The sequence below is a fragment of the Corvus hawaiiensis genome, chromosome 10 (genome assembly GCF_020740725.1).
Source record: "Corvus hawaiiensis isolate bCorHaw1 chromosome 10, bCorHaw1.pri.cur, whole genome shotgun sequence".
In the NCBI taxonomy this organism is placed as follows: Eukaryota; Metazoa; Chordata; class Aves; order Passeriformes; family Corvidae; genus Corvus; species Corvus hawaiiensis.
This window is the reverse complement of record NC_063222.1, coordinates 28,005,218-28,017,344: the sequence shown is the minus strand read 5'-3', so window position 1 is coordinate 28,017,344 and position 12,127 is coordinate 28,005,218. Positions and strand designations below refer to the sequence as shown.

Sequence of the window (12,127 nt, the reverse complement as noted above, 5' to 3'; positions counted from 1 at the left end):
TTCAGCGTACAGGATTTGGCCCTCTGGACGCTGCATTCTCTTGATATTGCTCTTCAGAGAAGTGATGCACTGCTGAGCCAAACTCCTCTGAATGAGGGGGAGATGCTAGAGTAGCACTCTCGGGGTCACAATACTGTTTTCCCTTTTGCAAATGCAGTTTAAACAGTGAAACATGTAGGTGAGAAGATAATTTGCAAATGCTTTCCAGTGCAGTGGTCATTTGATCTGGAGTATCCAAATTTAATATCCAAACACTAAACAAGCACGTCATTTTTATGAACAGCAAAACATTTGAATGTACTTTATAGGTTACAGAAATGCAGAACGAATTCTGGAGATTCTGCATGATCTGGCTATTACTTCCCAGAGGAGCCAGCAGTGTCTACCTGCTGTTCCAGGGAGCTGCTGCTGTGGGATTGCCATTTGTTATGGCATGATCAGAGCTTTATAAGGCTCCGCTCACTCTCCCTTGGAATGAACTGTCCTGGAGAAAAATAACCACAATGATGTTAGCATCTAATCTTGGAGTATGATTGGTTCTGCTTAGAATTTTAAATATTTATTTTCAAGAGTTATGTACACTGGCAGGAATTGAGTCAGCACACGTTCTGGGATACAGACCCAGGCTGTTCCCAAGCTGAAAGCTCTCAGTAGGCACACCTGGGGTTTTCAGGCAAACAGGCAGACACCACAGATCTGTCGGGCAGTGCTGTGTCTCCTGAATTAATGTGAGTCTTGGTAAATTAAGGTCGGTGACTGCTGCTAGCAGTGGGATTGCTTTCATCTGGATTTCATACCGACAGCATGCGGGTGTTGGTTGTCCAGTGCTTTCAGCCACTCCTGTAAGGAATCTGCATCTCAGGATGAAAATGTCATGGCTTGAGGCTTTTCCACAGCTTTCCTCACACTCCTCCCCTGCAGGAAATATCTTGAACAAAGTGTGGTTCTTCAGTGAACTGGAAAAGAAGCAAGAAGGATAGGGAAGTGAGAGAGAAAGGAATTGCTTAACACTTTATCAAAAACAGCTGTTTCTGTTGGAATGCCATCATTTTCTATTAGAAGTGTTCCAAAGTCAGCAGTGACCACAGCCAAGCTGCTGTTTCCTGCTTGGTTCTTATATGCCATTTTTTGCCAGAAAGAAGCAACTTAGAAGTTCTTGGAGCTGGTCAGCTCTGGGTGATCAGGACTGTGACCAGTGAGGCCGTGTGTTCGAATGCTCTGAGTGTCCTGGATAACAGCACATCCATTTCCATTGGTTGTCTCAGATGCCAAGGAAGAGCCAGGAGGTGGGATGTGCTCTGGGAAGGGAAGGGTAGGGCTGGCCCTCCAGCCAAACTCTGCACAGTGCTGGGGTGAGGGAGAGGGACTCGGCCAAGGCTGGGAAGTGGCTGTGTCCCCACCCAGGTTGCACCTTGAGTCGCAGCGGGACCATCACAGCAAACTCAGCCCAAAGCCCAAGCAAGGGAATACAGTGAGTCAGTGACACTGCAGCCCTCACGCAGCATTTTACAGCAGGCTGGAAATGTACCCATGCCTCTTCTGTTTATGTTTCCTAACAAATTGAGTTGAAAAATACGGTACTAATTACAGGGCTATTAATAAATAACTGAAAAAAGCTCTCCAGATCTGTAAGACTAGACAGCACATCATGCTTTTGTGCCTCTCTTTACTGAAGGAGATGAGTGATATATTGCAGCATGACCATGGCAAAAAGTAACCCCATTTCAAAGCTTGCTTTTAAATAAAGAAGAGTTGGAAGTGTTCTTGGTTGTTACCCTCACAGTGGTTGAAAAGACTGCTGGTCACACCAATTAGAAGGACCAGCAGTCCAGGGTTGTGTGCTCTGAGCCCTTGTCCCAAGATCTGTTCAGGAGCACTGGTGGAAACCTTCTTCACCTTAGTGCAGTTACTGTGTGACAGCTCAGAAAACTTACCTGGACATGCCAAAGGTTATCTCTATCTGCCTATTGCAGTGTTCTGGTCATTCTTCTTTGGTTTTTAACTGGGACAAAATTAGTTCTTCTGTGGATGTACTCTCTCTCTATATATATAGATGCTTTTATGTATACTTGCACTTATATGGGTTTGTACATATCATTTCTATGTTATTAATGGAGTAGTTCTTGCTTACACATGGAGTGGTCTTGAGACCTTGGTTTAGTGGACCACCAATACAAGACAAGGAGCAAAGACAGTCAGCTGCCTTTGGTTCATCCTTTTCTTCATCTTTGGAAGAAAAGGGTTCAGTTTACAGCTAGAACTGCAAATAATCAAAGGAAACTATACATTTCTGTCCATGTGGGAGGCCTTTGTTTGGGTAGAGGACACTGGTTCATGACCCAGGAAGTGTTCCTAGATAATGAAAGAGAACCTTCTTCCCTAGCCCTCCCTGTGTCGTGCTGGCTGGCATGTGTCACTGCAGGGGACTGGGCCAGGGAAGGGATCTGGCTGCAGGATTACCTGGCAGGCCGGTGGTTATTTTCCAGCTGAGGAATTTGCCTGAGCTGTTTCCGGCATGCTGCAGAATCCGTTCTGCAAGCCCTGAGCACGAGAGGCACGGGATGAGCAGGGGCTGGGCCCAGCTCATGGGGCTCTGCTGCAAATACACACCCAGAGTCGGTCACCACATGGAACAAGCCTATTAACAGGATCATGCAGGAATGACCCTGGACAAATGTTTTCACACCTGACCTGGTCCTGGTCCTGCAGCTGGATCAGTTCATAACTGTAGAGGATGGGCAGGTGGCACTGGAAGTGGCACGAGGGTTAAACAGCAGCCAGAGGACTGGTGCGAAGGGAAACCAGACCACCACCAAATTTGGGTTATTGAAGGGATTGGAGCCAAGGTCCTTGAGGAAATACTGATAATCCAAGCTCACAGGCACCCACCTTGAACAGGACATTCCATCTACTAAAGGGTTTTATTTTTATGCTGACCCGGTTGCTTTTGTCCCTTCATTTCCTATGGCCTTTGGAAAACTGGAATGCTAAGTGTGTTTTGTTGGCAATCTGGGGAGAGCTGACCGTGACAGGAGCCCACATCAGTCTGTCAGACACAGGGCTTGCATGTGTGGAGAGGGGGCCGGTGTGTGTCACACTGGTGACAGAGCCCGTGTCTGCAGTGCTGGAGTGGCCGGGACCTGGGCTTCTGTGCAGGCTCGGGGACGGCTGGAGCCCACGGGACACTGCAGGGGCTGTCACCCAGGCAGCTGCAGCGTCTGACCCCTCCAGCTCTGTCTGGCTGCTGGCGTGTGACAGCGGGAGCAGGGGCCGCTCCCGCTGTGGCCGCTGCTGTTCCCCACCTCCCGTGGTTGCTCGGGGGGATGGCTGGGCAGCACAGGGGCTGTGCCACCACTGTGGGCTGCGGGTTGCTGTTCCCTGGCAGGCACCTGGACCATGGGGGCACATGGACACAGAGTGCCCGCCCAGTAGGGCTCTGTGGGGGCGATCACACACTGCCCACTCGCTGTAATGAGCACATCGAGTGTGGTGACTCAGCACAGCCAGGTCACAGCTGGGCATGGCCGAGCACCTTGGGGTGCTTGGGTGGTGCCTGAGAGCCGCTGTGGTACATTTCAGGAGATAGAAACAGCCCCCATGGGTGGCTAAGTGGAGCCAGAATGATACCTCCTGTGTGCTTGGCTTTGATCGCGGTGGGGTTTCATGCTCCTTGACATCAGAATTGGCTCTGGAGAACCCAGTCTCTGCTGCCAGGTCCCTGAGCCCTCCACCCCACTGCAGTGCACCACCTGGGCCAGGCCCCCATCCTCATGGTGCTCTCGCAGGCTTTCAGAAAGCTTGTCTCTGCTCCAAGCCGTGCCTGCAACACCCATCACCAAAACTAAGTGACTTTCTTTTCTGTGTCACAGGTATGTCGAGAGTACCAGCGCGGGAACTGCAACAGGGGAGAGAACGACTGCCGGTTCGCTCACCCCGCCGACAGCGCCATGATCGACACCAACGACAACACAGTCACCGTCTGCATGGATTACATCAAAGGGAGATGCTCCCGGGAAAAGTGCAAATATTTTCACCCTCCTGCACACCTGCAAGCCAAGATCAAGGCTGCCCAGTACCAGGTTAACCAAGCTGCAGCTGCCCAAGCAGCAGCGACTGCAGCTGCCATGGTGAGTGTGAGAACACTTCTGGACGTAGACATATGTTGAGGAGAGGCAGTGGTGGATGCGTGTTTGTCCTTGCTAAGGAGGGTGCGTGTGCTTGGGGACCCTGGTCACTACACAGTGCAGTGAGCTTTCTCAGCATGTGATGCCAGATTTGCTCTGAAGTAGTTCCAGACCACTGAGGTGTTTGACTAATTTTGCCTGCTGATGTACAGAGTGCCTGTGTGTACCTCTGTGTGTGCATACATGTGTGCGTGTCTGTATGTGTGGGCTACATGTGTATCTGGTTGGCTGTATGTCTGTGTGTGGCAGATGTGTATCTATCCAGCTGCACAGATAGATAAATCCATATTTAGTTTCTGTAAGTCCATGTCTGTAGAGGTGTAGTTTGAAGTGGATCTGACCGTGTTACTGGTGTCCCCATCCTGTGTCCCCGCGGGCTGGCGGTGGCTCTCCCGCGCGCTAGTGCAGGCCCGTAGCTGTAGCAGCCACATCTGGGTCCACTGAGGAGCTGGTTTGCTGGCAAGGCGAGGGCAGCACCGGGGGGCTGTGGTGGCAGAGGGTCCCGCCTGTGCTGAGCCCGTGGGTGTGGGAAGCAGAGCACAGCGGGGGAGGCAGGGCCGGCAGGGCGAGGTGGTGGCCACGGGCTCCCGGCGGGGTCCGACATGGGCAGGGAGCCGGTGGCCGGTGGTGGGAGCCCCTTTGCCGGTTCTGCGCGGCTGTGAGCCCCGTGCCCTGCCCGGTGGGGGCCAGGGTGGGGGCGGCCGTGGGCCCCCCCTGCTGCCCCGCTGCCCTGCCCGTCGGCCCCCCATGCATGCCTAGTCTTGTTACCGTTGTACACGGCATCCGGTGATTTGTTTTTATTTGTTTTTTCTCACCTCCCCAAATGCACTGCTGCCCCCATGACGCACCTCTGCTTGCTGTTTATGTTAATGCGCTTGACCCCACTGGCCATTGCCATCATGTGCTCGCTGCCTGCTAATTAAGACTCAGTCGGCTGTCAAATCACTGAAGCGACCCCTCGAGGCAACCTTTGACCTGGTACTATGACCTTTCACCTTTTAGCTTGGCATGTAGCTGTATCGTAGAGTCGAGTTTGGGGTTAATGTGTAGAAATGGAACATCCCGGTTTCCCTCCCCACATCCCCGGCAAAGGGCGTGTGGGCGGCCAGGCCAGGCTGGGCGCCCTCCCTGCAGCCCCCGCCGCCCCCGCGCCCGCCGGCCCCTTCCCGTCCCGTCCCCTGCCCTCCTGTCCCCATCCCCTCCCGTCCCTCCTGGGTGCCGGCGCAGGGGCGTTGGCATGGCTTCGTGGCGCGGAGGCGGCCGGGGCCAGCATGCGGCGCGTGCTCTGCATGCCCGGGCAGCGCTGGGGCCCAGGGACTGGGGTGTCACCACGGCCCCGCCATCCACTCCGGACGGTGACTATTAACATGGCTTCTACGTGTGATCCTCATGGAGCTGGCAGTGCTGCTTCCCCAATGGCCTCGCTCCTGACCCAGCCCGAAGCTTTCCCGTAGCGTGGTACTGATGCCGGTGCCCATAGCGGCTGTCCCGCCGGTCCCTGTGCCGCTGTAATGGTAGGCAAATAGTGCTCCCTGGAAAGCTGTTCCCTCTTATTTGGTAGTTCAGTGTGCTATGCCGCTTGCTTGCTCATGGAAAAACATGGTGCTGCCTGGTTATTTTGCCTTCTACTGATTTTTCTTTTTTTCCTTTTTCTCTCTCCTTTTCTCCTCCCTTTTTCCCCTCCCTCCCTCCCTCCCATCCTACTCCACACCCCACCCCACCCCCTTTTTTTTTTTCTTTTTGTTACTGGACTTTATTTTTATACCCATCCACCATTCAGGGAATTCCTCAAGCTGTACTTCCCCCCTTACCAAAGAGGCCTGCGCTTGAAAAAACCAATGGTGCCACCGCAGTCTTTAACACTGGTATCTTCCAATACCAGCAAGCTCTTGCCAACATGCAGTTACAGCAGCATACAGCCTTTCTCCCACCAGGTAAGTGCTTCACTGGTGCCTTTTCAGGGGAGGGAGAAGGGGGAGTTCTGGAAAAAGCACAGCAGGAAACAGCTGTTTGTTGCTGGTGGCAAACGCGGTGTGTGCTGGAGGCCGCTGGTGCCGCACAGGCAGCCCCTCCGGCCCATGGCACAGCAGTGCCCCATGCCCGTGGGCAGAGGAGGGGCTGGCTGTGGGAACGCTGCCTTCTCTCTGCTCCTTGCGGAAGCTGGGTGGGTGTTTTCCAGTCTAACACAAAATCAGCATCATGCTCTGTCACCCTAAATCGGAATTCTAAATCTCCTCTGTCCTTCCTCTTTCCCTGGATTAACTGCTCTTCCTTCCTCATCCCTAAGCTGTTGTGCTTGTTTCTCTGTAAGACCCCTTGGCCTTGGCAGTGGTGGCTCCGAGTCACACACACAAAGGGGTTGATTTCAACAAGGTGCAGTGATCCCAGGAGGCACAGGCAGTGTCACAGGTGGAGAATCACAAACCTACACAAGAAGTCACAGTTTGGGCCTCTACCACTGATGTCTCAGGGCTGGTCTTGGACTGAGTAAAGCCAAGTGCTTGTTCTCAGCCAAGAGTGATCAGCTCTACACTTGTCCTGGTGTAATTGCTGAAGAGTTGATGCCTGTTCTATGTACCAAGCAGAAATCCCTTCGGAGGACTAGTGATGGGACATAAAGTTGGAATATATGCTTTGGTTCTGCCGATGGCACTGCATGAGAAATGATATCTAGTATGTCCCGGGAGCTTCTGCCCTTAATTACACAGCTGAGGTTGTTTGTTACACCTGAACCCACACTAAAGCAGCACCAGCATTCCAGGAGGTGTGCAGAGCCCAGCTGATAGATCTGTACAAAAATGGGAAAGAGTCTGTGAGGACAGCCCTTCATCATGCCGACTGGGAAGGGGAAGAAATATGGCTCATCAGTCTTTGCCCAAAAATTTAAAGGATTTTATCCTAAACATTTTTGGCAAGTATGTTCCCAGGAGTTCAGTATAATGCCCTTTACTATTCTGTCTTGATCTGGCATACAACCTACCTGTGTACTTTAAATGTCACAAAAATCAGTTTCATGATCTAGTGCATTTTAATAATGCAAAAATGCATTGCAGCCAGTGAAATGTATCAGTAAATGTTACAAAGCTTGCTGGAGACAATAGCAAGATGGGTTGAGTAAGCTGTAGGTCAGATCTCTAGCCCACATATTAAAATCCATATAAAAATGCATATGTGATCATGGACTTACGGAACCACAGAATGGTTTGGGTTGGGAAGGACCTTAAAGACCACCTCATTCCAAACCCCCTGCCACGGAGGAACACCTTCCAATAAATCAGATTGCTCAGAGCCCCATCCAGAAAGACTCAGAGTCCTTCCTGTGAATGTTAAACAATTCACAGATCTCTTTTGGCACAGCATAACCAGTGGAGTCCATGAACTGCAACTTTCCAGCTTTCATGAAAGCAGCAAGGGGCTGGGTGGTTTCTGGAAGTGCTGGAGCTACCTTTGAGCTCCCCCTTCAAACTCAGGAGCTGGGGTTGTGGTTTATATATGCCAGACCCCATTTGCACCTCATCATTGACTGGGGTCTTTCTCATTGGCTCTTCCACACACCTTACCTCAGCTCTTCCTCCAGCAGATCCACACTGAAACCTCCAGGAGCTTGGCAGTGGTTCTTGAGGTTTCATTAGACCTTTCCTGACCACTCAAGTTTAGTATATTTTGCACAAGAAAAGTAAGGGAGTTTTTAGCATGAGCTATTATAAATTCTCTCTTTATGTTTTTCAGATAGCGGCAGTTTGAGCTTTCCAGTAATCCAGTACTTTCCAAACAGTTTGAAAAATGTCTTTGCCACCGTGCCCTTTTTAGTTTTTCCCACTTCAGATGAACTGGGATCAGTTCCTGTTTGGGCACAGTCACCTGGAAATAGAGTTTCTCCATCTGTCCCTACAAAGCAACGGAGAGCACTGAGCGTGGGTGTCTCCAGCTCCATGGCCACGGAGCAGGGGCAGGTCAGCTCAGTGGGATCTGAATTAAAGTGATGTTTTTCAGGTTCAGACACCCAAGGTGTAAGTGCTCATTTGTGTTCCTAGTTGCTCCAGGCAGGGTATGCAGGACGGTTGGAGGGCAGGACGCCTGCAGAACCTGCACAGGGTGAGTGTGCCCAGGGTTGGTTCCCTGTGGGGGATCTGTGCAGGACCCTCCTCTCTGCAGGGCACTTCACTTCTCATGTTCTCCCACTGATATTCCAGAAACCTCAAGATACCTCTTTTGAATTGTCAGGCATTGTTCTGGCTGGCTGTGTGCCAGGGATGTGAAGCACATCCAGGGATCATCCATGCCTGGGAGTGGACACTGCACTCCAGCATGCCTTAAGTGATTAAATGTTCTTCAGACACTCGTATCACCTCTCTCAGCTAGAGCTCCCTCTGTGCACAGCTCCCCTCTTGAGGTGTCCCCGAAACCTTGGCTGCTGGGAGCTGTCCCCAGACTGAGAGGGGAGTTTAGGGGTGTCGCAAGAAAGAACCAGGACCATTTGTGCTGTTGGAATGAGGGGAGTTAGTCAGGCGAGTCAGGAGGCTCTGCATGCCTTGATGGTGTTCCCAGCTCGGTTTGGTCCCTGGGTCCTGGCTGCCAGCTCGGGACAGCTCGGCAGACGCGGTGAACCTCCCGCTGCGAACGCGCAGAGCTCCGGTCCTCGGACCTTTACCTGCTCCATGTCCTGCAGCGACTGGGAGCTGGCTGGAGAGTGCTCCTGTGGGCAGCTGAGTGACATCCTGCCCCAGGGCCTGTGACCATGCTGGGCCTCAGCTCCCTGTCTCCTCGGTGTGCGGGTGCAGCTGTTCTGCCCCGGGGGTGTCTCCCAGGTGACCAGAGTGTCTTTGAGAAGCGATATCCTCCAGAGGAAAGGGTCAGGTTGGCAGGATGCTCCCAGGAGCTGATGTCGTGATGCAGCTGCAAGGGGCAGGATTGCAGCTGGCAGCTGAACCCCGTAGCCAGCATGGAAAGGCTGCAGCTACCTCTGCATCGTATTAACCCGTTGCATATTTGTTCAATTACTGCAGCTTCAGCACCAGAGACTCCCTTGTTCCTGGCTGGGACTCAGTGCCCAGAGGTTTTCCTAAAGCACTTTCCTCTCTGGGGCTGCTGGGCCTGTGCAAAACCACTGCTCTCCCCCAAAACATTGGGGAGGGAAAGGTCACACACCACTGCTCACCTCCATGGGAGTGCTTGTGCTGTCTGGAATGTTGTTTTTAATTAGGCTTTAGTAGACTGGGCAGAAGAAATAGACTGAGGGGAATAATACAAGGGAGAAAAGAGAAAAAAATAATTAAAACAACAGTAAACATAGAATATTTATAAAAATAGCTTTATTGCACCACAGAAATAATCTGGTTGTGAAGTTATGGTCATTTAAGTCAGAACATCCTCAAATTAAAATTCTGCTTTGTGCCGAACAGCCAGGGAACATTGAAAGTGCACATTCATTATTCATGTGTTCTCATTAGTCAGTCAAAGCTTCTGAAGTCAAGCTGAATATTAAGATCATAGCAAGAATTATTTTTATTACTGGTAAGAGGGTCATATAGCATGTCTGTGTTTGGGCATTATGCCACCCCAGCAAGTGTTCTACTTTCTGCCTCATGTTCATTTGCTTCAGTTCCTTTTCAAAAACTGTGTGCACTGGTCATAATGTTAATGAAGATAATTCAGACTGAAATTTGGAGCTTTTAATTGAAAAGCTTTACAGGGATATTTCAGAGTTGTTATAAATACCCAGCTCATGTGTAGGATGCAGATACAGTTGTGTGGGGAGCGATGTACCATTGCAGCTCTCGTAGAGGTGTACAGCTGCGTGACCAGGGCACTGCTGCAGAGGCACAGCTCAGAGCTTCTTCTCTGCACCCCCATTAATGCCACTGAGAGCCCGTAAGAGGGACTGAGAAAGCTGTTTTGCTTACTGTTTGTAGTTTCTAGCCAAATTCTGCTCCGTTTTTTAATCTTGCAAGTGATCCCATTGGCTTCAGCCATGACTTGTGCCTGGGGAGGTCAGGAGAGGTGCCCTTCCTTTATCCTTTCTTTGCGAACATTCTCAGTCTCTTCTATGACACAGAAATAGAGGATTAATTAGGAAACATGATGATGCCCTTGCCTTTGTTGCCTTACAGATACAGCAGTGACAGAGAATAACCTTGGCCCCAGCAGTAATTAAACTGACCGACTTCTTCCCTGCATAGTTGAATGCTCTGAGGGTGTGCATCCCCTCCAGCGCTTGGCACCGGCTGGAGCCATTTCCTGTCCCCATTACAGTCACGGGATGTCACGGAGGCAGCATTGCCTGGCTGCCTCTGGCAGCCTGCTAGGGTGTTTCCATTTCGATTGCAACCTCATTCCCAGATTTCAGAGTTTATTTCAGTTTCTGCTGTGTCAACCATCATGAACAGTGGTACTGTTATTTGTTAAATTAAAAAGTAAATAATTTATTTAAAATTGATATTCTGGAAGATCAGTATATATTTATCATCTTGGAAGTAAAAATAGAAGATAGTGAGATCACTCTGGTGGAAGGCATTTTGCTGTGTAACGTAGAGAGAATTGCCAACTTGGTGATGCTTAAAAATGATACCAGAATGATCCTAAAAACACTTTCCTGCTCCTGGCACTGGTTGCAGGGCAGAACTCTCCAGGTGCTTTCTTGTGTAGTCTGAAGGGAGTTGCAGCTGTGAACCTAGGCACCAGCATCTTAAAATACATCCTGCAGTGTAGAACAAAAGGCTGAACAGGTGCTCTGAGGTGTCACCATGAGCTGCACAGGGCACGGTGACCATTCAGCCACTGCTCTGAGTCGCATGTGAAGTGGCCAGAGCAGGGGACAGTCGGGATCACTGCCCGAGGAGAGGAGAGGGAGAGGGAGAGGCTCTATCACCTCTGCCATCCATCTGCCTAGATGGGTCCAGCTGTGCGCAGCACTTCCTGAGCGGGCACAGGGACAGGGACAGGAACTGAGAACAACAGGCCCCCAAGAGCCGGGCCTGGTCCCACTGGCCTTGCACCGGGGACCGCAGGCACTAGGCAGGGGTTTTGATCTGAGAAGAGCAGGGAAAGGACCACGACAAGGCTTGTGTCAGAAGGGAAAAAGGTTTAGGGAGTTCTGAGTTAAAGCTGAGGAAGGTTTTCGTGGCCATGCTCTGGGGCCAGCACAGTCCCAACACAGCTCCATCCGCTGCCCTGTCCCCGAGGCCTCGTTCTAACGGATCACTGTGCTATTGTATGGTTTGATTGTGCTGACAGTTACATGCTACTGTGCCCATAATAACAATTTTTCTTCTTTGTTCAAATGAAATTTATAATTACGCGTGTGATGGGTTGTTTTAATTCTTTTCCCTTTCCAAATCCACCTTCCTGTTGCAATGCATGATGAGCAGGCTCAATATTGTGCATGACACCCGCTACAAGTGTTGGTAGGTGCCAGCTTTGTTTCTTGATTATCTTAAACCTGTGGTGCAGCTCACAGACCCTCAAAATCCACTGCTAGATTTAACGTACAGCCCTCGTGCCAGTCCGTCTCCCCGAGCCTCCTGCACTAACACCTGTCAATTAAATGTGATTGTTTTATTTAATTGACATGGACACGTAGATGTTAATTTTGTACAGCAGTTTTTAATTGCACATTGTTCCTTGGTGGATTTTGACTGGACTATGAGTTCCAGTGTTTAGAAACTATCTTGTGTTAACTAAAGACTGTATCTTACCATAGCCATGTAGCTGTATTCTGTCCTTCTACAAGATTAATTTCTGTTAGCAGTAAATATTTGGGTTGAATTTTTAAAAGACAAAAATTTGTAAATATAAGGGCATTGAAAAAACTCTCCTGTTGTTTTTCATATTGAAATGGTTAAGCTTGTTTGTGTCGATTTTCTTGATTTGATGGTAACAAGCATTTTCCCATTTTTTTTTCTCTTTCATCTCCCTCCCCTCCCGCCCGGAATGTTGTCCTGCTT

General features: G+C 50.4%; 1 protein-coding gene across 13 annotated transcripts in view; it reads left to right on the top strand.

Annotated features, from left to right (window-relative positions):
• Positions 1 to 12,127, top strand: part of MBNL1 (muscleblind like splicing regulator 1) — an 80,716-nt gene that overhangs the window by 61,078 nt on the left and 7,511 nt on the right. For 8 of the 13 annotated variants that reach the window (XM_048313976.1, XM_048313965.1, XM_048313974.1 and 5 more), the window contains 4 exons: positions 3,870 to 4,127; positions 5,109 to 5,162; positions 5,965 to 6,118; positions 11,552 to 11,587. In XM_048313976.1, the coding sequence (XP_048169933.1) occupies positions 3,870 to 4,127; positions 5,109 to 5,162; positions 5,965 to 6,118; positions 11,552 to 11,587 (502 nt within the window). The remainder of the gene's footprint in view (positions 1 to 3,869; positions 4,128 to 5,108; positions 5,163 to 5,964; positions 6,119 to 11,551; positions 11,588 to 12,127) is intronic. The other 5 variants (XM_048313971.1, XM_048313968.1, XM_048313972.1 and 2 more) reach the window with 3 other exon arrangements.